The 26,334-nt window shown below is 33.2% G+C and overlaps 1 protein-coding gene, 1 long non-coding RNA gene and 1 pseudogene across 3 annotated transcripts; 2 read left to right on the forward strand and 1 right to left on the reverse strand.

Moving 5' to 3' along the window:
* Positions 1-569: 569 nt before the first annotated feature.
* LOC128186076 (uncharacterized) lies at positions 570-22,055 on the reverse strand. 2 transcript variants are annotated; one of them, XM_052855802.1, is made up of 3 exons: positions 21,908-22,055; positions 21,245-21,794; positions 570-754 (listed from the first exon to the last, which is right to left on the reverse strand). In XM_052855802.1, exons 1-3 carry the CDS (start codon positions 21,960-21,962, stop codon positions 583-585), a joined length of 777 nt encoding a protein of 258 aa, XP_052711762.1. In that variant the 5' UTR covers positions 21,963-22,055; the 3' UTR covers positions 570-582. The 2 variants fall into 2 exon arrangements, with proteins under 2 accessions (XP_052711762.1, XP_052711761.1); XM_052855801.1 differs by lacking the exon at positions 570-754 and adding an exon at positions 20,669-20,979.
* On the forward strand, positions 12,484-13,662 carry LOC128186075 (uncharacterized; annotated as a pseudogene).
* Positions 22,056-23,568: 1,513 nt separating the features above from the next.
* LOC128182985 (uncharacterized) lies at positions 23,569-25,238 on the forward strand. Its single transcript, XR_008243510.1, has 3 exons — positions 23,569-23,659; positions 24,286-24,372; positions 25,112-25,238. It is a non-coding gene; the product is annotated as an uncharacterized LOC128182985 (long non-coding RNA).
* The last annotated feature ends 1,096 nt before the right edge of the window (positions 25,239-26,334 follow it).

Here is a 26,334-nt window from a genome sequence, read left to right on the forward strand (position 1 = left end):
TGAATCCGTATAGTATCTCAAACTGACTGTGTAACTAATAATATACCAAGTGGCGGTAGAGGAGCGATCGAAACTAATATGGCGACAAAATCCTGTTATGAATTCATGTCAGCTCTAAAATATGCCGTTATACTTTAGCAGTTCCTGTTTTTATTTCAACTTAAAATTCTATCAGTTGCCAAACAATAGAAACATACAGTAGTTAAATTAATATACGTGTTCATCAATTTAGGCATTAGAAATTTAAGATATTTCCATTAAGACTTTGTCCTTACTAGGAACTAAAACTGCTAAATGTTGGGTTTGAAGACAGGTTTTTTAATGTTCAAAAAATCTGTACATGTATATTCCTACGCGGAAATTAATCAAAAGTGGTAAAATGGTGATTAGGATTTGTCACTTAGTAGCTAAATAATTAATATTTTATTTCGTAAGAATAACAAAGAAATTACGCAGCATTTATTGTTTGCACATAAAGTTTATAACTGGTGTTAAACAACGCGCCGAAATACAGACATACATGCATAACAAAGATTTGCTTTTAAAAAAACTGTATAAGCAATGTTTGAGCTAGTCTTAATCTCAAATATTTGTATTACTGTAAATGACGTCGCTTTCACCGGCCAATGTCTGGTATACAGAACCATCTTCCTTTACGTCCAGCCCTGTGTACATTTCTGTTTGGTCAGTATGCTGAATATTTTCATTCGAATAAATTGGCGTTGTGTCGTTATCACCAGATATTCGTCTACAGCTACAACAACAATGAAATACATTTTACTGCATATTTCAAATCAAAGTACTGATATTACTGAAAAGCGCTAACCCAGCTTCTGTATGTATATAACAGATATATGTATATAACATTTCAGCTTACATGTATGTATACGCACTATATTTCCCAATCACTGCGTGTCAGCCCCTGTAATGATGTATGTAAGACCCGTATATTACATTCACAATAGCCCGTACATTGGATTCACAATAGCCCGTGCAATAATGTGCACAAACTCCTGAAACTTGTTCCCTAACCAGTTTAAATGATGTAAACTTCTGCTCATAGGGGGCGGTTATTCGATGCACCGGAAGTAGAAGTCTAACGACAATAAAGCGCTGAGCTATGCATAGCGCTTTAAAAACAATACCTATTTTTTTCATGTCTTAAACTGGGTTCTGTTGTTCATAGTAAAAAAATAAGTTCATCTTAAAAAGGAAATGGGCAAAAATGATACCATGATGCGGTATAATTTAAATGATTGTTTATGAACAATTTTTTTTCTTTTCAAATTGGAATTAAACTCTTAGAACATCTACTTGGATAACAGGAATTGACACGTTTTACACTCATTTGATTTTTATCATAGAACTTACTTTCTAAACAAAAGGATAGACAAAATCACGTTGGCTAATAAAGAGACACCAGCAATGGTACCTAGTGCAGCGATTACTTCTTCATTGTTATCTGTTTTTGTCATTTGTGTGACAAATGGTATGACTGTTGACACATTTTCAGTCGAGGTTATCTTTTCGGTCAATGTAGTTATTTCCCGAGAAGGTGTTGTCGTTTCTACAAGTGTTGTAAATATCTTTGTTGGTGTGGTTATTTTCTGAGTTAATGGTGTAATTTCTTTTGTCGTAAATGTTGTTTTATCTGTTGTTGATGTTAATGTTTGAGTTGTTAGTGGCCCCATCGAAGAAGATGTAATTTTCGCAGTAGATGTTGTTGGCGTTTCAGTCGTTGTTGTTAGTTTTTCAGTTGTTGATGTCGTTGTTTCAGTTGTTTCTGGTATCACCGTAGTCGATGTGGTAATTTTTTCAGTAGATGTTGTTGGCGTTTCAGTCGTTGTTAGTTTTTCAGTTGTTGATGTCGTTGTTTCAGTTGTTTCTGGTAACACCGTAGTCGATGTGGTAATTTTTTTAGTAGATGTTGTTGGCGTTTCAGTCGTTGTTAGTTTTTCAGTTGTTGATGTCGTTGTTTCTGGTAACAACGTAGTCGATGTGGTAATTTTTTCAGTAGATGTTGTTGGCGTTTCAGTCGTTGTTAGTTTTTCAGTTGTTGATGTCGTTATTTCAGTTGTTTCTGGTAACACCGTAGTCGATGTGGTAATTTTTTTAGTAGATGTTGTTGGCGTTTCAGTTGTTGTTGTTAGTTTTTCAGTTGTTGATGTCGTTGTTTCAGTTGTTTCTGGTAACAACGTAGTCGATGTGGTAATTTTTTCAGTAGATATTGTTGGCTTTTCAGTCGTTGTTGTTAGTTTTTCAGTTGTTGATGTCGTTGTTTCAGTTGTTTCTGGTATCACCGTAGTCGATGTGGTAATTTTTTCAGTAGATGTTGTTGGCGTTTCAGTCGTTGTTGTTAGTTTTTCAGTTGTTGATGTCGTTGTTTCTGGTAACAACGTAGTCGATGTGGTAATTTTTTTAGTTGATGTTGGCGTTTCAGTCGTTGATGTGAGTTTTTGAGTTGTTGATGTCAATTTTTGAGTTGTTGATGTCGTTGTTTCAGTTGTTTCTGGTAATACCGTCGTCGATGTGGTAATTTTCTCAGTAGATGTTGGCGTTTCAGTCGTTGATATTAGTTTTTCTTTTGTGAATGTCGTTGATAGCAATGATGTTGGAGTCAGAGAAGTTTTGTCTGTGGTTGATATTTCCTCAGTTGATGAAGTTGTTGTTTCTGATAATGTGATTATTCTCTCAGTTGTTGTTGATCCTGATGAATACAACGTGCTCTGTATTGTTGCTGCCTGCAGCTCTGTTCATATGTTGTCAACAAGAATGAGAAAAAAAATCAACAGGATGTACTACACAGAGCGATAAAACTAAATAAAGAGTATCATTTCGTTAAGTATGATTGGTATTCATCTTTGAAGGATATCTATGTAAAAATTATTGACATATTATTTCTATAAAAATGTCGATACATATAATACTTGATTTGTTTCATATTGTCCTTTTTGTTGTGCTTTTCATATTTCTAAATCATTAAAACAAAATTTACACTATCAATTAAATTTATAGTTTATTAATCTTTCTTTGCGTTAATAAGTTCAACTTTTAATAAGTCATGCTTCGTGTTGTATGCATGTAATACTAGTATATATTTTCTCACTCGGCTAATATGACTTCTTTGTAACATTTAATACATAGTAATAAAATGAGCAAACTATTCATACAAAGTCATACAAAATAAAATGGTTTTATATTTACTTCCACGCCATTATCATATTTTTTGCAAAGGTAATATAATGTCATACCATGAACGTAGAACATCCCTATATAGAAAATTGCGATTGTGACACAAATCTCCATTACGTTTTATAAGCGTTATGATTTTGGTCCTATAATTTTCCAAATCTGTTCCTATTTTTGAATAGCATCGACACTGATGTGCTTTTTTTTTAACAGACACAGAGCAACGTCATATTTCCTTCTTCTTTTATAAGACTTAATTTTTGCAATTGCTTTTCGGTTGGCTAGATGCATTCAAAAGTAACGAGTAAATGTTAAATAGCGCATGTCCTTATGACTTAAGTTCAGACACAACTAGGCCATGTAATCAAATTTTATCATTATCGCATTGAAAACTTGACGTTTCATCGTCTGAATTTGACTCTTGTTTTCTTTTCCCATGTTTTGCCATTAAAAATAATTTGAGCTGGGATGCGCATTTTTTAAAACCACTGATGCGAAGCATAGAGTGTTTCAAAAAAATTATAAATTCTGCCCTATTATATTTCGGTTTACTACGAGGTTTTTATCTTTGAAGATATCGAGTATTTATGAAGCAAATGAAGGAAGAACGAGACATTAAAACGTATTGAATTTTACGTTGACTACATTTACCTAAGTTTCTGTTTTATGGAGAAAAAAACCAGAGAGCGTATTTTTGTATTCAATTCAGTCATATGAGATATATGATTTGTTTAAAAACAAAAGTATTTTTAATCAAGCAAATATTCATTCGGTATCGCAGGCGCAATTAAATAAAATTATTAGCATCTTATCCATAGTGTGTTATGGTAAACAATGCATACTGAATATAATTATAAGTCAGATAAATTTGCAATTTATGAGAAGTTTTCATCTTCGTTTCCATCAATTCTTTACATCTGTTATTACTAAAATAACCTTTTCTACTATAAACTGTCAGAATTCTTTTCGGTGCAAAAACCCGTGATGATTCATGTTTGTTCAGACCACGATTTCAGGAGTAGGTGATACCGCGATGGGGAGGGGTAGATATCTTACATAGCAATATGAGAAGTACATTTTTAAAAATCTTCCTCTCAATAATTATTCAGCCAGAAAAGTTGTAATTTGTATTGATGCGTCATAAGGTAGAGTAGATTTATGGTTTGTTTTTTTATTTCAAATCATGATTCCCAAAGGGTAGCTAGGGAACACAAAGGGGGGGGGGGGGGGGAGGGGCAAATATTTACATAGTAGAATATAGAAGACTCCACCAAAACAATTTTGCTACAACAGCTGTAACTTTCTTGGAGCATTCTTATGAGTCATGATGATTCAAATTTGTTAAAATCGTGATCCCCTGGAATAGGGTGGGGGTCATAGGAATATATAGAGAAAAATATTGTTAAAATCTGATGATGAAAAATTTCAGGCCCGGGAAGGCTGAAATTTAAAGCAACTGCAGGTGATTTTGTGTCTGAAAGATGATAGTTAATGTTAACTCATTTTTGATTCATTTTTATCATGTTGTTTTGAAGTAATTACATAACTGTGAATAAACTTTATGTACTGACGTTTTCATTTAAGAGGATACTGGGAGACTGAGAATTTACTGGGGACTACATATATTTCCTGACTGTTGACAATTTGAAAAACAAATTACACACCATTTGTTAAAGATCCACTTAAATGCGTCTAGAAAAAAAATAGTGTTCAGTCTTATAAGATGAAAAAAATTGCGTTTATTATTTACATTATCTGTTTAAAATTGTGTATTTACACCTAACCAATACACTCAAAATTAAGACTAAAGGTAAGACCACCCAAATTCTTATTTGAGTCATATTCCTTTGTAAATATAAAATTTTAATATGACATTTTGTTCACTACCGGTGAAAAACTAAATAAAATGCATACTGGGTAAAAGGATTCCTCGAATTAAAATATATATAATACCTCCTCCTCTGTAAATTTCTGTGTATGTATTACATTACATTTATTTCTTCCATGTATGATTTCCTATTTTTCTTATAGAAATTGATTAAATCTCTAACCAGTTTTTTGATTGGTTAACACCTTCAACAAACTAAGAAAAATCACGGACTGCACAAAGTAATCATTACATTGTACATGTATAAAGTCAAACTTAAATTATCATGACGATTTGGCTTTATCTTTTATCAAACGTACTGATTAAAATTAATTTAGTTATCGGGGATTATGCGGTTTGTTTGCTTGTTTTTTGGTGTTTTTTGTTTTTCGTTTTTTTGTTTTGTTTTGGTTTTTTTTTTTGGCAATATCCCTACCATTATATCATGTATGAATAACCAACAAAAGCATTTTACTGTTTGAATATTATATCAATCAAAACAAAAAGGATTGAAAATAATCAAACGATAAGATTATAATTATTTAGCACACTGAAGTTATTTACGTGTACATGTATAAAGTTACTAAAAACGATATGGCATAAAATACAAAAGGCGTACAAATTGCGTCAAAGGCGTCAGAATGATGCATATACGTAAAATTAAAACATATATATAACCTTTTCAAAAGAAAGTTTTAATATATTTAGAAATAAATATATAATCAGATTTATGTCTATGTTATCATTAATAAAGTTGGGAGAAATGAAAACTATACTCAACGGGTAAACCACGTAACCCATGTAAACGACAGGCGCTATAAGAATAAATAAGAGTTATCTAACTTTACAGTACTTGAACTTTTGCTAGGCATAATTTTGTGCTTAATAATGATTATTCTATTTTTTTCTATGAATATATATGAAGTAAATTGAAATACAATGCAATGTATATAATACGGGAAAAAGATTTTTAAAAAAATCTTTAAGATCTCGGCAGGCGTATTTCCTCGTCATGCATGTTTTAAAACGACCCTAAAAATGGCCGCAGCCTTAGATACACCATTAGAATAGCTTGTCACTCAAGCCGTTCCCCCCCCCCCCCCACACACACACCCACTCAAACGCTTTAAGAAGTTCTTTTAAAACATTACATGCAAATTTTATGTTTGTTAATTGTTGAGAAATATGTGTCATCCTGTCATATTCCTTAAGTCTCAACATCTATCTGAAAGTTGCATAAATGTGTCGCAACCTTGCGCGGGGTATCAGACTACCCGCAAATCTTATCATATCATTCTATACACTGATAATCAACATTCTATACATTGATAATCAACTATGCATTTGTTTTGCAGCTGTTTTTACTTTTTAACCAGCATTTTACCCGCAATGAAGGCATATGTTGCTATCTTAAATTCTTCTTATTAATAAATAAAATAAATTTTTCTCAAATCATAGATCTGTGATCAAATAATGGAAAAAATACCAAATGAAGATATCTGTTTATTAATCTCATTTAGAGACTCATAACACAGCAAACGGGAGGTCTAATAGGACTTACATATATGTAATAGACAATTTGAACAAAAAAGTATATTACTTAATAATCCGACACATGTACCTAGTAATCGATAAATAATCAAAGTCACACATTTTACTGTTCAATATCAGGAAAGTTTATGAATGTTTAATAAATCATCTCATCCCATGCAGTCACAAATTTCAGTATTTAATTAAGAACAAAAACTCAGTTGTAACTCAAACAAGGGCTTCTTGAGCCCTCTTCTTGGCACTAAGACCTAGGCCAGGCAAACTGTATGCAAGTGTATTTATCATGTCTATTTAATAAATTTATTTTATATTTTCTTTTTATGAATTATATTCTTAATACAAATGCAAAAAAAACTGTGTTTGCTATGTAAAATTTGCAGTTTTGTATAAATTTAATTTATATGCATATTTTAAATGATTGGAAAAAACATGATTCTGCAATGCAATTTAAGCTTGCTAGTATTATGTTTAAATGCGTTACGAAGGCTGTGTGGTAAATTATTATGCATCAGATCGTCCATTTATTATAAAATTTGATCTGTTTACCTATAAATTATCAATAAGATCCACAAGCTATAGAATTATTTATAGCTTTAAAATTTGAAAATTGTCCTATCCCTTTACATAGAGCTCTGGTTTTAAAAGAGACAAATAAAATCTTAAAAGAACCCTAGTACAGACCTTGACGATCACTTGAGTACCACAACTTATAGATGGACATGTCAGAGAGTCTCACTTTTGCATATTTAGCTTCCGATGATGTCTTAACGCTCATCCGGTACTCCTCTTGCTGTAGCCTCGCCTATTATTTTTAGACAAACAACTCTTACTCTTAATTATAACAGGTGGAACGAGACGAGACGGTTTATTTCTACGAGCACATAAGGCAAACACAAGCATACAACGCACAGGGAATAAAAGTAGATTTCCCTTAAAAAGAAATCATGCATTAACTATTATTGGCTAAATCAATTTACCCTGTTGTTTGCAAGATCAATTAACAATGTAGCGTTGTTAACGGCAGACAAACCGCAATTACTTACCCGAGTGACTGAAGTGACCGTAAGAAATACATAGAGAATAATACATACCCTTTTCCATATCACAGCCTGTATCAGCCCAAGACTCCAATATCAGCCCGAGGGCCGAAGGCCCGATGGATGATATTGGTCGAGGGCTGATACAGGTTGTGATATGGATAAAAAGGTATTTATTATTATATTTATTACATATTTAGTAATAAATTATGTAAAAAGGCATCAACTTGAACAAATTGAATTTTTATAATATTTGAAAGTAGTCTGTACATGTATTAAATAAATATATGAGTTCTTCTTGTTTTAACAACCATGAAGCTACAGAACCGAATTTCATCAGGTTTAAAAGTTGATTGCTTTAAAACATTTGCTAGCATTTGAAGTTTTCAACTGCACTTAAAAATGTTGACTGTAACTGAAAATGTTTTATTTTTCGTCTGTAAACATGCAAAAATGCCGAAGCGAAAAATGGCAGAGGAGTTCCGCAAGGGGTGTGATACGGAACCGTATCAGCCCTGGAGGGCTGATAACCTGTATCAGCCCCGGAGGCCGATACGGATTTTGTGATGTCATCTGTATCACATGTGCAAAAAACCTATATTTATTACTAAGTATGTAATACATGTTCATATACGTCAATATTTGTAACCCCCACCCCGTTTTTAAAATAAACAACCTTCACCCCTGCCCAACGTGCAGCGAATGTTCCAAGTTAAGCACTTGACCTAACGTATAAATGCACTGTATTAAGCTCCTCCTAAACTTAAAATCTGTTTACCAAACTTCACACCTCAAAACATTGACATTGAAGAGCTTAACAAGCAATTTGGTTCACTGTCAGCATTATTAACTACGACAGAGGATCATGACAACACAATAGAAACCTCTGAGACTGGATCCTTTTCAGTCAAACCACTGCTAGATAGGCCACAGATCATTACCACAATACAGACAGAATATGGAGACTACATTAAAGGGTTCCGCAGAGTTGTTGTTTGTAACATTGGTGAAGAAATATGGACATGCCGGGATAATAGCAGTATCATGAGTCTTTACAATGATTATCTTAAGAGGGAACTACTGAAGACATCCAAACCTGGTCAGGAAACATGCGAGGGGTATTTTAACAGTGACAGAGGCGATCTAGTTTTATAAAGATTGCATTGGTAGAACTGTGGACATAGTGAAAAATACACAGAAACAAGAAGTGATCAAATTGCTGGAGACCTTGCAGTGTCTGTAGTACCTCCTCTGATGACCTCCTAGTTTTCTTAAAAAATGATTATTTATAACAAACAAAGGTTGTACGTTACTCTGGTTTCACCGAAATACAAAGCACCCAATTCAATAACAATGACACTCTTTACTCGTCTAGTAATATCAAATACATTACAGAGAATAGAAACATGAATATTTGTGTTGCTGACTCTACAGCCAATGCAGTAGTAATTGTTGACCACGCTGGGCAATTCCGATTAAATTATCCTGATTTTTTCTCTACTACTGTGTACCAAAAGTTGATTTGAGCCAATTGGAATCACCACAGAAAGTCATTTCGACGGACTGGCACAACGATGCCGAATATGGTACATGTATCTACATCTCAGATCAGGACGGAAAATGTCTCCGTTGCATCGGCCTTCCTTATTTTCACTGCCCATGGGGCGTATATGTGGACACCAAAGACAACCTTTTAATGGCCGAGTACTACACAGGCAAAGGGAAAAAGATTAAGTATTGCTTGTAAAAAAAAAACCTTTTTGCTAATGAAAATACTGTTGATTCTGATTGAAAATTACTATTTGACGGCGATAATTTATTTTCATTTTAGTTACTTGTAACTGTAAAAAATTTTGTATACTAGTATTTTAAAAAGATACAGTCAAACTTATTAAGTTAAATACCATAGCTTTAAACCATAGACTAGTATAAAATATCAATATCAAAAAATGAAGCAGTTTATATGAAACTATTTCATAATGGTTTAATGACTTGGTGAAATTTAGCAGATCCATATCATAATAATAGAAAAAATTATACACCAGTAAAGTAGATAAGTATATAATTTGACAGTAGTTAAATATTATCTACGTTCATACATGTACATGTTAACTCCACCGATTTAGGCGGAAGTCTTCCGCTTTTTAACCCAATTTTCCGCCTAGCGCTTTTCATTGAAAATCTACCTATTTTTAACAAATTCAACTCGCTTGGATGGCCATTCCAGAGAAGTTTGTAGCAATAAATCTCACTGGTTCTCTAAATATCGCATGATTTGAGTCGGAAACATTCAGAGTTTTTTTTTTTTTTTTTTTTTTTTTTTTTTTTTTTTTTTTTTTTTACATAAAAATAACAATGTAGGTTTCAAGCATGCATTTGACAATGAATAATAAATTCTACACTTCTCAGTGATTACATTTGTTACAAAAATGTCATCGACATCATTACCAAGAAAAAGGAAAATATATTACTCAAAATATAACACTGACCGGTTGAAAGTATTTGACTTCGTTCAAAGAAGCAAGAAAGGTGATCAATTTACGTTTTGTACATATTGTCATACCGATTTATCCATTATCTTCCCTTTGCAGCTGCAGATTATTTAACAAGGACTTCTAAGTGCATTGATAGTGATAGCGAAATCTTCAAGAAACAGTCATGTGGAAGAATGAAATCAACCATGATTAGGACATGTATATAAACTATCTATGTAGATTTATCTTAGAATGAGAACGCCGTAAGCTGTAAAACATTTTAATTTGTATGCTACAGCTGTATATATATATATTTCTAATAGATGATAGCTCGCGCACACTTTACACATCAATAGGCCCTGTATGTTGAACTATATTTTTTTAATAATATTTTTTGTGGTTTTTGTACTGTCTGAGTATTTAGTTTCCTTTATTATTTGTTTACTGAAATAATAAAAAAAAAAATCAACAGACTAGATATTTAGAGGAGCAAACAACAAGGAAGAAAATCATATCTGAAATTAGTTGTATGCTGCCAAAATTTTCTTGTTGCAACTGAGTAAAAAATTTCTAAAAACAAATTTCGGCTTTTGACTATTTGTCCCATATTTTGCATATTAAAAAATTATTCTGTTCTGCATCATTACGCCATGATGTTAGCCAGTCAGCCCGCATTCATGGTTACTTAATTCCGAGCAATATCTGTAAAGTTCTTTGCATCAAAACGAAACTGGCGCATTCAATGGACGAATTGGCGCATTTCATTTATTCATTATTTGTGAAAATATTGATTCCCATGTTTACTATAAATGAATAAACAGTGAATTATTTAATACTCTTTACTTTTATTATTCAATGCAAGTGTATATTTTGACAAATGACTTTGATACGCTAAAGCATCTCCACAACTTCACCCTCATTTCAAAACAAAAGAAGGTTTTTAATCTGCATACTAATTACTGATCAGGTAAAATTCTTTTATAGTTTACAGACATTGAATACATTAAAATATCTTCATTCATAAACGTAAGTAGAGATTGATAATTATAATTTGTTCTGGTAACAAAACATGTTACGTGACTAGAATATGTACTAAACTTGATCAAACCAAAGATTTAAAAAAAAAATAGAAACGTCGCCTGTTTTCTAGTGATAACACGGAAGTCAATCTTTTTATTTATATTTAAAATGAAAATACATTCAGATTTGACACATGGTATACTTACCTAGTAAACATGAAGAAATAAAATATCTAACCCAGTGTAATGCATCTGCACTTGAAAAATACTTTATCTATCAACATTTATGAAGTCCCAAATCTCCTTCCTTGGAGAAAGATATCTACCCCTTTTGTCACTAAAATGACACTGCGTTAAGTCAGTTGATAATAAACCAATTAAAAACGTACATGGTCTTCTGTTTAACTAATTTTCCCTTGCATTGTATCAAAGGAATTCATTTTTGGTCTCATCGGGGTTTCTGGGCGGACCTGACCTACCTGGGGAGAGATGGGGTCCACATTGAATCTGGTTCTCGTCACATGAAGAAATACCTTCACAACATTAGAATAGCTGTCCTTCAACATTCAAGATAAGCAGGCTGGCATATTTTTATTTTTCTATGAGCTAAATTGCATTCATAGTGTTCAATATATTCACAGGCATATGCATTAAATTTACAATTAGCCTGTAGGTGTATAAAGAATGTTCATAGTGAAAAGTCAAAAACAAAGTTTATGCACATTAAGAGTTGCGTGTACTATTTTTCTGGTTCACATGCAGAGTCGTGTGTACTATTTTTCTTGTTCACATGCAGAGTCATGTGTACTATTTTTCTTGTTCACATGCAGAGTCGTGTGTACTATTTGTCTGGTTCACATGCAGAGTCGTGTGTACTATTTTTCTTGTTCACATGCAGAGTCGTGTGTACTATTTGTCTGGTTCACATGCAGAGTCGTGTGTACTATTTTTCTTGTTCACATGCAGAGTCGTGTGTACTATTTGTCTGGTTCACTTGCAGAGTCATGTGTGCTACAGTATATTTCTGGTTTACTGGTTCACGTGCAGAGTCGTGTGTACTAATTTTAATTCACATGCAGAGTCGTGTGTATACTAATTTTGACTCACGTGCACAGTTGTGTGCAATATTGTTTCTGGTTCACATGCAGAGGAATGTAGACTATTTTTCTGTTTCTTACTCATGGTCATGTTGACTCTTACTAATGCACATGCAGAGATTCTTTTATATGTGCTTATGCAGATTCATGCACACTTATGCAGATTCATGCACACATGCTTAATAATGTGTATTGTTACATGTATGTAAGTTTACATGTGAATCTAAAGATATACACTGTTTTTGGCACAAGTCTTGATAATTTGTTTGTTTGTTTGATAACTTGTTGGGGTGTCAAAATTGTAATTATTCAAATAATAATTAGCTCATGTGCACCTATCTGCATAATTTGAGTGTAAATTTGTACACTCAATGAATAGTTGCATTAATTGTATATTGGGTACAATTTAGAAATTTGATTTTATCAGTTATTAAATATTTTGTAGGCGTTACCATGCCAAAACGCAAACATCCTGTGGAGACAAGCGAAAGTACTAGAGCAAAACGTAAACCTCAGGCTGAACCAATCGATTACCAAAGACTTGCGCAAGAAATTGTTAAATTGCAAAATCCCAACTCTGATGCTTCAAGTAGTACAGTGGTACCCCTAGAAAATGCTGCATGTGCTACATATGCAAACACCGTCAATGAGTTACCTGCACCAACGACTACTTCTTCCTCTATGCAAGATAACCCTATATTGTCAGTAGTGTCTCAACTTTTAGAAAACACAGGTGAGCCAGTAGGCACAAACAAAGGTTTATTCAATGCTGATAACCTTATCTCTGTAACAGAGGGTATTCCTCTTGGTGCAACAATACCACAAAAGATAAAGGCAAAAATTTGGTCAAATGAATTTTTTGATTTAAGAGTACTATTGTCGCACCAAGATGAAGAACCTCTTACGCTGTGCATTACTCCGGGGGTCATTAATGTGCAGCATAGTTTAAAATAAAAAAAACCCATGTTCATCAGTCAGTGGACTGATGACTTTCTTATCTTTATTAACATAAGAATTCAGAAACACCCATCAGAAGCTCCCCATTTATTAAAATACATGAGCTTTATTAGAGAAATGCAAAGACTGCATGGTGATGTTGCTTGGAGAACGTATGACGAATCTTTCAGAAAGCTTAGGGAGTCTTTGGCTGTAGATTGGCAAAAACCTATTGAAGAATTAAGAGGTAAATGTATTGCCATGTCCAACAAACAAAATTTTGGACAGCCCTTTCGTGGTAAACAACCGGGCAAAGTCCGCTTCTGCTTTGCCTACAATCAGGGTGGGAAATGTAAACTCTTCCCATGCCCATACTCCCATTCCCGTCAATTGTGCAATGGTAACCACCCAAAGCACAAATGCTCATCCTCTACCCAGCGAACACGGGAGGCTAGAAATTACAACTCCAGTAAATTGGGACAAACTAAATAAAGAATTAGATGGGTATGATCAAGATCTAAGATCTTACTTAGTGAATGGGTTTAAGAATGGTTTCTCCATAGGCTGTGTTTCTACGCCCAATGCCCCCTTTCCAAAAAATCATAGTTCTGCTTTGAAACATAGTAATGTTATTCAGGATCACATACGCAAAGGTTTATCTTTGAAAAGAATTGCTGGACCCTATGCAACTCCACCTTATTCTCAATTTGTCTCATCTCCTCTAGGGGTAGTTCCTAAGTCGGAACCAGGAAAATTTAGAGTTATTTATGATCTTTCTTACCCAAAAGAAAATTCAGTCAACAGTTATATACCAAAAGAATACTCTACAGTTCAATATGCTACAATTGACTTGATCATACAACTAGTTCAAAAGTATGGAAAAAACTGCCTTATGGCCAAAACAGACATAGAGGATGCATTTAGAATCATTCCAGTGAACCCTGCTGACTATCATTTGTTAGGATTTTCATGGGACAATGAATTCTATTTTGATAAATGCTTACCAATGGGCGCGAGTAGTTCATGTCAGGTCTTTGAACGTTTGAGTGTTGCATTACAGTGGGTAATGCAGACAAAATACAAAGCTGGTGATATGTCACACATATTAGATGCCTTTTTCTTTATTGGGCCAGCTGATTTACCAAACTGCAAAAATGATTTAACACATTTTCTGTATCTTTGCAAAACTATTGGGGTACCTATCAAAATGTCTAAAACTCAAACGCCTACAAAATCCATTATTATCTATGGCATTGAAATTGACTCCACAAAAATGGAAGCACGTCTTCCTCTTGGAAAAGTTGAAAAGATTAGAACACATCTTTTGAACATGCAGAGTAGGGAACAAACCAATCTACGTGATCTTCAGTCTTTAATTGGTCTTTTTAATTTTGCTTGTTCGGTTGTTGTTCCGGGTCGTGCTTTCCTTCGTCGTTTAATAGATTTGACCTGTGGGGTGCAAAACCATGATGATTTGATAGACCTTACAGATGAAACAAAATCAGATATTGAAACATGGGTTTCATTTTTGGCCTCGTTTAATGGTAAATCTGTGTTTTTGTCTCAAAAATGGTTTTCATCAGATCATATCACACTCTATACAGATGCCTCAGGTTCTTTAGGCTTTGCAGCTATTTTTGGTTCAAACTGGTTTGTTTCACATTGGCGAGAAAATATGGAAAATTATCAAATTGCTATTAAAGAGCTCTTTCCAATTGTCTTGGCCATTGAGATTTGGGGTGAGGAGATGAAAAACAAAAAGGTTCTCTTCATGTCTGACAATTTAGCTGTTGTACAGGTTATCAATAAACAGACTTCCAAAGAAGTAACTCTTATGAAATTAGTACGCCGCCTAGTGTTAGCAACCCTAAAATGGAATATTCATTTTCGAGCAAAACATATACCTGGCAAATACAATATTGCAGCTGACAAATTGTCTCGTTTCCAGTTTCAGGCAGCCTTTCAATACATGCCTCAATTGGAACCCAACCGAACACTCATTCCAGAACCCCTGTTGGAACTTTAACTTTGCAAGCTCAGCAGCTTTTAGGTGCGGCATTATGTGACAACACAAAAAATGCCTACAAAAGAACATGGAATCTCTTTATTTAACACTTTCCAAATATAACTTCCATTCCTCTTTCACCTGCAATATTATGCAATTTTATTGCCTGTCTGTTTTCTCTTTGCTATTCCCCAAATAGTATATCTTCTCATGTTTCAGCCATAAGCTATGTACACAAAATTCTTAGCCTTCAAGATCCATCTGAAACATTCTTAGTTAGGAAAATCATACAGGGATGCCATCATTCTGCACCTAGTAAAGATTCCAGGTTGCCGATTACAGGTCCCATTTTGTCAAACATGTTAAAATCAATGGATCTTTCTGTTAAAAATTTATACACTAGGATTCTTCTGAAATCCATTTTTTTGTTAGCTTTCAATGCTTTCTTGCGTTTAGGTGAGATTGTGGTAAAATCCAAAACTGATCAGTGTAAAGTAAAAGTCAAAGAAATGATGCTACTTTTGAAATGCTTCAAACAACACCTGTGGCTGTTGAAATTGTGTTAAAAAATTTCAAAACAAATAAAACACATGACATTTTTCAAATCCATCTTAAAGCATCAAATAATAAGGAAATGTGCCCCGTTCAAGCATTATATAATTACTTGCATACATTTGGCCACAAGTCAGGTCCATTGTTTCAATTTATGGGAGGTGAACCAGTAACTTATGCATTTGTAGTGAAAAATCTTACTAATATTATTGATTTTGTTGGTTTGAACCCTGCTTTATACAAAGGTCACAGTTTTAGGATAGGGGCAGCCACTCATGCAGCACATTTGGGTTATTCTGAAAACTGCATTCAAAAAATGGGAAGATGGAAATCTGATGCTATTCGTAGATACATACGTTTGTCAAGCTTTACATTTTAAATACATATAGCAAATGCTATGTATGTATATTTTTCTGGAAGGTTTTCACAGTTCAGAAGTTAACTGCTGTGTTAAATAATTGTATCTGATATGCATTGTTTGTGTTGTTAATTCAATGTATAGATTAGTTGTATGTCAAAATTCAATTCTCATCACAATTCCCTATCATTTGTCTTACATTGGACATTAGTCAAAGTGTGATTCATGTATAACATTTATCTATACTATGTGCATGATGTGGTTACACATAACATAACACAGGTCAGAAGTAAACTGATGTGTTTATGCCTGCTGTATAGTTTTTAACCATTGTTTCTGCTGTTTGATTTTGTCATTTTAGTAACATGTGCCTACTGGTTCATCTGAAAATGTTTGATTACATGTCTATCTGTATTTTAAAACATGTTTGATAGTATAAAAACTTTTAACATGTATATTATACTGTCATATTAACACAGGGCAGAAGTCAGCTGATGTGTTAATGCTTGCAAGGTTAAAAATAAGATGTCCATAGTGGTATGCAAATTTTTAACTGGTTTGGTTATACATGTATAGATAATCTGTGCCTTCATGATATGTTAATATTTAAATCTCCATATAAGGCAGAGGTTAGTCATTGCCATATGTGTTGTATGTACTGCCATCTTTCATATTGTTGACTACCATGATCTGGCTAGTCCACCTTGTGTGGGGTCTTTTTGTGCAAACCTGCTGTTTGCTTTTGGTGGCTGTTTTTGTTCAACAATATGTTTGTTGTATGTATATTTGGTACATGTCGATATTGTATACATCTTTGTTTAATTAAATATGGGGGAGGTCATTTGCTCACCTTTTATAACTTACATTCAATGTCTGGTAATTGATATTATGACTGTTTGAAGACCTCCCCTTATTGCCTAATTTTTCTTATTAGCAAAAATAAATGGCAGTATATACACACAACCATGTTTTATGTTTTTCAATCAATCCTAGCCAGATCAACAATATTACATAATACAGCATTATTGTAAATAATAGCATTTATGTAAATTGTGATATGTTATCTTTATGCCAGTACCAAAAATAATAGTCTAGTCATGATATAATTGTAATTCTAATATTTGAGTATTTTTGAGTATTTAGCTGATCTTCTTTAATTGTCTACATTAACCAATCAGAGTGCGGCGTTTAGTCGCGCGATGTTTTGACTACGTCATTTTAACTGTCAGCTGTCAACAAGTTTGTAAATACCGCAATCAACCCACCCTCCTTCCCCTTCATCACCTTTATAGTTGGGGATTTATTTTGCACTGTATTACACATGTATGTTGTTGTTGATATGTACAATGCTGTTTTTGTTCAACAATATGTTTGTTGTATGTATATTTGGTACATGTTGATATTGTATACATCTTTGTTTAATATGGGGGAGGTCATTTGCTCACCTTTTATAACTTACATTCAATGTCTGGTAATTGATATTATGACCTCCCCTTATTGCCTAATTTTTCTTATTAGCAAAAATAAATGGCAGTATATACACACAACCATGTTTTATGTTTTTCAATCAATCCTAGCCAGATCAACAATATTACATAAATTTATTTTTATTTATTTATTTTTATTTGAACACCCTGCATTAAGCAACAATCCGCCTTAACGCCACACGCGACTGTAATTGTTTGTCCTATTACAGACTGTTTTAAGTGACTTTATGATAATGAGAAAATGGCGTCCCAAGCTGATAAAAATAGCATTGGTTTCTGTTTGATTATTATAACTAATAATGCATGGCGACAAGAAAGAGGGGCAGACCGTAAGTTTGACAGATTTCATAATGAAAGAGGCCATGTACAATTATGTAATACGAATAAAAGCCAAATTAAACTTAAGTTTTCATCATAAAAGTTTAGGGGTTTTGTCAGTCAGTGTTGTGTTCCATGTCTTTATTTATTTTCGTATAAGGAAATTTTTAAATAAATAATTACATAATACATAAACACATTCAGTACATGCATCCCGGGGTGGGGGGGGGGGGGTATGAAGTTGGTTATGGTTATATACTTCGTTTACCGTGTCGATGACCCTAACATCGTGCTTCGCCTTAAGTTTATTTCATGTAATTAATTATTTATATCGTGTTATGTAAATTTTTATCTGCAAAAATAATGCTTTGAGTATCATCATATCTGATACAAGAATGTTCTTATTAAAGACATGAAAATCCTGATTCTACATTGTAAAAAAAATGGGGGATCACATTAATATTTATCAGACGTGTAGCAAAGTTTAGAGACAGATTACTAAGACAGAACATGTTTTGGGCCCAGACTTGGTGAACCGTCTACGTGCAATTACATTATAGGAAGCATGGTGTATATTTTTACTTATCCGTACAGTAGGGGCAAGCTTTTGGCAGCCGCCCGTCCGCCATTTTCACCAATTCAATAACCGGATTTTTCCTTTGAAAAACACGGCTACAAATATATAGAACTGTAGACATTCGAATAAGCTATAAGCTATGAAAAAAAAATCGATAAAAACTAGAGTCCTTTAAAATTCTGAATGTATTAGTAGTACTATAGAGAGGACATACTCTACGGAACTATTGTTTTTACGGTTTGTCCCACATATATTTTTGTCACTGCCAAAGCGGCTAATACCAATGTAGATTTCTTATTTTTACGAAATTCAGTCCGTTTATATCAATAAATATATAAACGGTATCTTGAACAATTCTCTGAAGTGGAACATGACAGCTTTCAAACAGCAATTCAACAATGTCCGATTGAAATATATCTTCAATTGTGCTTAAAAATCCACCAGATATAATGGAAATCATTTTAATGTCCAACTTGGCATTAAAGTCACTTATGGGACAATAACATTTAGATTTATTTATAATTATACTGAATTACTCTTTTTGTATTTCAAAGAAGCAGTCAAAAAGATTTATATTTACTGCCTTCATCTTGTGTGTAAACAATGCCGCACAATAGATCTTCTTAAAAATTTAGTAAAACTTTGTCTAGTTTAGACCAAAACACATATTCATTATATGTTCTATTTATTTTTTCATATTTTACAATGTTATCCCTGACCGCTGTGATGATTCTACCAGAGCGGGCATTTGTAGGTTTTTGTCTGGTTTTTTTTATAAATGTCACAAAGAGAGATAGTTGGTATCACCAAAAACGTCCGTTCTGGTTTCAGTAAGACATATCAGATCATATTTTGTAAAAAATTCTTTTCATTTTTGATAGTTCACCTTTCTTTTAACACCACATTCATTTAAAAATTCATCACCCGTCACTGACTGTTCTCCACCGTTTTATCAACTTAACATATGATCAAGAGTAACTGCTGATCCTTTAAGCTGCCTTTTGTTTGTTGACGGTCACTTCTTCTTGGAATCTCTTTATTTGCATACCTAAGTACAGTCGGTCGTGTAAAGGCGATTGACGGACAGACTCGACCGGTGAAGTTTAAATGTACAGTTCTCCACCGTTTTATCAACTTAACATATGATCAAGAGTAACTGCTGATCCTTTAAGCTGCCTTTTGTTTGTTGACGGTCACTTCCTCTTGGAATCTCTTTATTCGCATACCTAAGTACAGTCGGTCGTGTAAAGGCGATTGACGGACAGACTCGACCGGTGAAGTTTAAATGTACAGCTTTCCATCTGCGTACAAGACATCACCAACTATTTTTGTGCGGATTTATTTTATATTTCTTGGCCTGACGATGGCCGAGTAAAGCTTTTTCTTCTCTCTGTATTTTCCAGGGGTATTGCTCATTCATCCATACATTCAAACACTTCAGTCTCTGTGCAGCATGGGTCCGAGTGAATTATCCTGTCCCGTCCTATTCAAGTCAAAAAAACGGATTGCGGCTCTATACTAATTTGTAAACAAGTAGCTGTCTTTGGAAAAGATGCACGCCCGTACGTTCATTTCACTAAACATAGAAAACCTCTGCTAGCTTTAGATTAATGTTGTTTTGTAAGCTGTTTTTCAAATAAAGTGAAATGATGCCATACGTGTAGTTGTTTGAGGTCTAACATTAAATACAACATGTATGATGTCACATTCAGTAATAACTCGTTTTTTATGGGTCAGCGTTGATTAGGAATAACTCTAATTACAAACTGCTACTTTCTTTTAACAATTAATAAAGAGAAAATTATATCTCTAAAATATGTTACTGTACATAAATATTGCATTTTACCATAGAGTTTATTACAAAATCAAGTTATGCATTTGTCCTAGCTGTCTTTAGTCCGTGCCACCCCCCACCCCCCCCCCCCCCCCCCCCCCCCCACCACTGAAGCCTGAATTATCCTGTTATTTAAAACTTTAAAGGTATCTATCAATTATTTGCATTTATTTGCATAAGCGTTGTATTTTCATAAACCAAACACTGCTAAACAAAGAGTTTGAAGGCAGATTTAAAAAGTTCAAAGAACTAAATGTGTATATTACCATGCGGACACATCAATCTAAACTTGTAAGTTCTTGATTCAGCTTTGTCTGGCTATATGAGCACGATAGGATTTCATAAGAATATGCAAAAAAAAATACTGAGCACTTATAAAACTTTTATCGTTATTGCATTTTTTGTATTCAACAAGCACTGATTTACTGGAATATAACCAAAATGTCTTTAAAGTTATATTCTAATTGAAATTAAGCAGGGTTAAACAACAAGTGATGATCTCACATGCATGTATTTGTATTGTTATAAATGACTTCGTTTTTGTGGGTTAATGTCTGGTATGTTCCACCTTCTTCCTTGTTTCCCAGCACAGTATACATTTCTGTTTGGTCAATTTTCGAAATATTTTCATTTGCATACATTGGCGTTGTATTATTATCATTAGATACTCGTCTACAGCTAAAAAAAACAATAAGCATGTTACTTTATAATATATTTTTTTGTCATTCGTATACTTGATTTAGTTTTTCATAGTAAAACAATCCCGAATCAAGATACGTGCATTTTTTCGGTCATTTTCAATTTAAAAAGGGGCAAACATTATACCAATTACAATGTCATATAAATTGAATTAATTTAACAAAAATCTATTTCTAACTCTTAATACGTGCACAAGTAACTTGAAAACTTTTATACTTGGTTGACCTTTTATCATAGAACTTACCTTCTGAACAACAGGATAGACAATAGCACGTTAGCCACTAAGGAGATGCCAGCAATGGTGCCTAGCGCAGCGATTACTCCGTCATTTTTGTCTGATTTTGACAGTTGTGTGACAAATGGTTTGTCTGTTGACGTAATATCTGTCGAGGTTAATTTCTCAGTAGATGTTGTTGGAGTTTGAGTCGTCGACGTTAGTTTTTCAGTTGATGATGTCATTGTTTCAGGTAAAACCTTAGTCGATGTGGTAATTTTCTCAGTAGATGCTGTTGGCGTTACAGTTGTTGATGTTAATTTTTCAGTTGTTGATGTCGTTGGTTCAGGTGGAGTTGTCATTTTACTTGTCGTTATCGTTGATATTTCCTCAGTTGATAAATGTGTTGTTTTTGGTAATGTGGTTGTTATCTCAGTTGATGACGATGTTAATGAAAACGACGTACTCTGTGTTGTTGTTGTCTGCAGTTCTGTTTGTGTTGTCATTAACTCTTCTGTTGTCTCTGACAAAGTGCTAGTTGGTTGTGTTGTCCATAATGTTGTAGTCATTGCCTTAATTTCTAATATAAAAAATAAACACTAGAAGAAGAAGACAACCAAAACAATTTTGTTTTATTCGCTACCATGCCCTTATTTTAAAATGTCTTGCAGAAGTTATCAAATATTGTCATACCATGAACGTAGAATATCCCAATATAGAAAATTGCGAATGTGACACTAATCTCCATTACGTTTCTTAAGTGATGTGTTACTGGTCATACAATTCCAATCTTTCCCCCAAATTTTCTCCCAAAGCATTAACACAGACTAGGTTGTATGCATTGACACGGCAAGATCATAAAACTTCCTTCTTGTACTTTCATGGGACTGAATAATATTTGCTTTTCGGTACGCTAGACACATTTAAAAACCGAATTAAGGTGCATAGGTGCATGTCTAAGTGACCTATTTCGACTTCGGATCAGTATGTATTTAAAGTTTAACACTTTCACATTCAAAATTTTAAAACTTCCTTCTTCTACTTTATGAGACTGAAAAATATTTGCTTTTCGGTACGCTAGACACGTAGTAGATACCCCATATAATATTGTTGATTATGTGCAGATACCCGATGGGCGTGGTCATAATGACACGAGGGAGCGTAGCTTTGCGGTTTTAACAAGTGCTTTTTCTCTATCTGCTTTGAATTATTGGGGTGGGGTGTATACAATTGTTAATATGATAAGTATGACAAATGCAAGCTAGTTAAATTTGTAAATAATGCACACTGTTGTAAAACTGCTAAAACAACGCTTTTGTATTGCAAGTCGACAACTTCGAAACAAACAAAAATCCGTTGATATACGTACATCTTAAATATGATGAAACAAAACTATCATGAATTCAAGTAATTAAAGATCAACTCAGTTAAATGAGTACAAATAAACAATGCATATAAATATGCACGAAGATCATTGATAGTACATGTGCCCCATATCTATTTTAAAAGAATTACGATCGATGTTAAATATGAACGCAATTGATTACTTCATCCTAGAATTAATAAGATTAATGAATTTGATTTCCAAAAATTTAAGGTGTGCATGTGAAATTTTATAATATTCGATAACCTTGACAGATGCTTGTCAACAGATCTAAAATTGATGCACACTTTGCACGCTTCTAAAACATATTTTTAAGTAAAATTTTAACAAACAAAAATTGATTGTATCTAAATGCGAGTTCATAAACATTCCAAAATACATGTAGCTTTCATACAGTTTTGTAAAGATACTATGAATAAAAAAATGAAAATGAGAATGCACACGTGTTGTAAAGTTTTAAGTAATACAGTAAAACACGCTTATAACGAAGTGCCAGGGACAAGGATGGGCGATTTTACTTCGTTATAAGCGTAATTCGTTATATCCGTCAAGTTTAAAACATGTAATAAAGTCACAGGGAATGAAAATCACTTCGCTGTAAGCGTCAATTCATTATAAGCGTGTTCGCTATAACCGGTTTTTACTTTATAGGTAAAGAACAAACAACCACACACAAGGACAAATTACAAATATAAACGTTTTGCTCCTTTTCATAATTTTGAAATCAGTTTCGTTTCACAGTTTCAAATTTGATTAGAAACATTAAGTTCTAGTTCATGCTTACTGAGTATTGATTAAAAAAGTCAATAATCTATTCGTACTTATATACATCTATCTTGTTGGGGAATACATGTTTAATTTAGAAAAAAGGCATCTTTTTTAATTATTGTGTATATATCATTTATCGGGGTATACCCATTCTTCACACGTTAGGTAATTTTCACCAACTATTATTTTTTTATTGATAAAGGAGAAGACCTCATTCGAGAGTATTTCTACGGTGGGTACACAAATCTAAAGATCTGTGGTATCCTGCTCTTACGACATGAAATAGAAATCAGGTACTAACAATATCTTTACAGATATATCAGTATAGGTTGAACCTTGTTTCATTTCCCTTATTTACTAAATTGATTATGAAAATCCCAGCCAAATTATTATTTTTAGAGCCAAGTAACAAATATTGCTGCAGGTCATATGCACATGTAAAAATTCTATCAAATGATGTTGCTCCATGACCATAAACTGAGATAAATACTTTACTTTTATTTGCATTATTTTGTAATCTATACAAAACACTAAAATTCCATACAAATAAAGTTATTAGTTAAAAATCTAAATATAAACGAAAATCTGTTCTCAGTTTATAGTCTTGGAGACCGATTGTACCTTATTGTATGTAAGCATGCATAATTGTACTAGAAGATTAATTCAGTAATTTAAGATAAGTAATTCCTTCCTGTTTGGCTTTAAAAAACAGTCTGAAACTACCGGCATTAAATTTACCCCATCTGTAATAACTAAGATATATTTTTTTGCTGCACAGCAAATAACCGCTAGGTACATGTACTGGTATTGTTTTCAGTATCTTGCTTAATGATTTTTATAATGTGTATACTTTAAGCACAATTGAGATCATAGTAGAAACAAAATATACCCCGGAATTTATTGAGTTTTTTGCACCCAGTATAAGACATCTGAAAGAATATTAGCGATGATGGGACCAAGAAGACGAATGCTGCAAAATACTACTAGGGCGTCGTACGTTATCATGGTAAATTAAATATTTACATTCACTTTCTTTCTTTTTAAATTGAATTGATAGATTTAAGTGATATTTACGCATAACACAGAAGACCCAATCACCCAATCTGGTGCGGATGAGTACATTCAGTCTTCCTTCATAACATGACTGACTCTCCTCCCGACTTCAAACCGTATCACGACCTGATATTATACTTGGGCTGATTAATATTTCATGGATGTAAATATTTTTTAAAGATTTAAATGAATTGATTAATTTTTTAGTATATACCAAAAATAAATTCATCAAATTACAGAATGAAAATAAAATTGTGTTATTAGAATTTAAAACGCTGTGCACTATTTTTGTCAGCATAATTTGGCTGTTGCAATGGCTCTTCCGTTAATTGCGCATTACTCGTTGAATAATTCCGAGATTTTTTAAAATAAATCATATTTGCGGAAAGAGAACAAATGTTAAAAAAAAGTAAATATAAGCATTGAATCATTATTTTTTGAAAGATGTGGTCTCATAACTGCAATGGTGTGTGCAAACAAATTTTCGTAAGGGTTAGGGTTCGTTATTCAATTTGTATGCACACACCGTTGCAGTTATGAGACCACATCTTTCAAAAAATAATGATTCAATGCTTATATTTACATTTTTTAACATTTGTTCTCTGTCTCTTTTGTTCATAATTATATATTTTTTTCATATATATATTGATAATAAAGTATATATTTCAGAGTACAATTATTTTTTTAATTAGGAGAAGTGGTTCTTCTCTTGGATGTCGTGGACTACAGCGTCGTCGTTTGTCACATGGACTTGTGGTTTCAAGGTTGGGTATCTGTACATTATGTAAGAAAAGGGAAGTGGGCAATAAGGAACAAAATGTGCTGTATGAAAACAATTATGCATGTAACCGAGTATTGCAATTAATTGAAAAGCTGTCATAGTAACATACTTGTAAATTGTGAAATATGTTTTATTTAATGGTATTATATAAAATCATTAAAAGAACAGGTTTTCGCTATTCAAAAGGAACTGGACCCTATTGGTGTTTTAGAAAGAAAACAGAGGCGTCTAAAAAGCAAAGTATATCATAAAAAAGGCGCTCATTATCTATTACATGTCGATGGATATGATAAGCTTAAAAGATTTGGTTTCGCAATTCACGGATGTGTTTGCGGGTATATATGTGTTACTGTGTCAGTTATGTATTATGTAGTCAAAAGATAGTATGTAAAAGAAATAGTTTTAAGCCCCCCCCCCCCCCCGGCCCAGAAATTATGCGTTTCTTCACAATTGAAACAAGTCTTGCGGCCTATGTATAATTTTTTTTTCAGTTAGACTAGGATCACGTGTATTTTGGGTTCATTGTCAAGGTCAAAGATCGCTTTTGCCCAAATATGATTTGGCTACATATCAAACCGGTCACACTGTTAAATTGGAGAGTACCTCTCAAATACATATTTTTTTATACTTGAAGGGAAAATCTTTCCTCTGACAAAATCTGATAAATTCATCATGGTTTGATTATTTGATATATTTCATGTTTCATAAAAAGATTAATTTACACATAAACTGATTATAACATATAATTTTAATCTAAAATCTTCCCTGGCATGAATACCCGATTGTGCTTTTTTCTCGACGTGTGTTGTGGCTAAAAGTAGGCAGATCAACTAATGATCCCAATGTGATTGCCTCATATTTTTTGAATTTCTTAAAAGAAACGAGGGGTAAAGTATTCCATAATTTTAAAACAGATTTTACCAGTTCTTGAAACATTTTTAATTAAGTTAATAAAATTAGAACTCTTCAACAAATCAAATTGTTGGTTATAAATTCTATTTATTATTTGAGTCAAAAAGTGACTTGCGTCGCTATAAATGTGTTGAATAATCTTAAAACTTAATACACAAGAACTGCTGGACTGTCTTTTGGATAGCTAGTAGCTGTAGGTTTACTTAAATTTTAATGATTATG

This window comes from Crassostrea angulata, chromosome 5 (genome assembly GCF_025612915.1).
Source record: "Crassostrea angulata isolate pt1a10 chromosome 5, ASM2561291v2, whole genome shotgun sequence".
NCBI classification, from domain to species: Eukaryota; Metazoa; Mollusca; class Bivalvia; order Ostreida; family Ostreidae; genus Magallana; species Magallana angulata.

Coding starts and splice junctions, on each gene's coding strand:
- LOC128186076 (XM_052855801.1), bottom strand. CDS start 21,962: ATGGAGATTAGTGTCACATTCGCAATTTTCTATATTGGGATATTCTAC. Junction 21,795..21,907: donor TGGGATATTCTACGTTCATG/GTATGACAATAT, acceptor TTTTTATATTAG/AAATTAAGGCAATGACTACA. Junction 20,980..21,244: donor TCTATCCTGTTGTTCAGAAG/GTAAGTTCTATG, acceptor TGTTTTTTTTAG/CTGTAGACGAGTATCTAATG.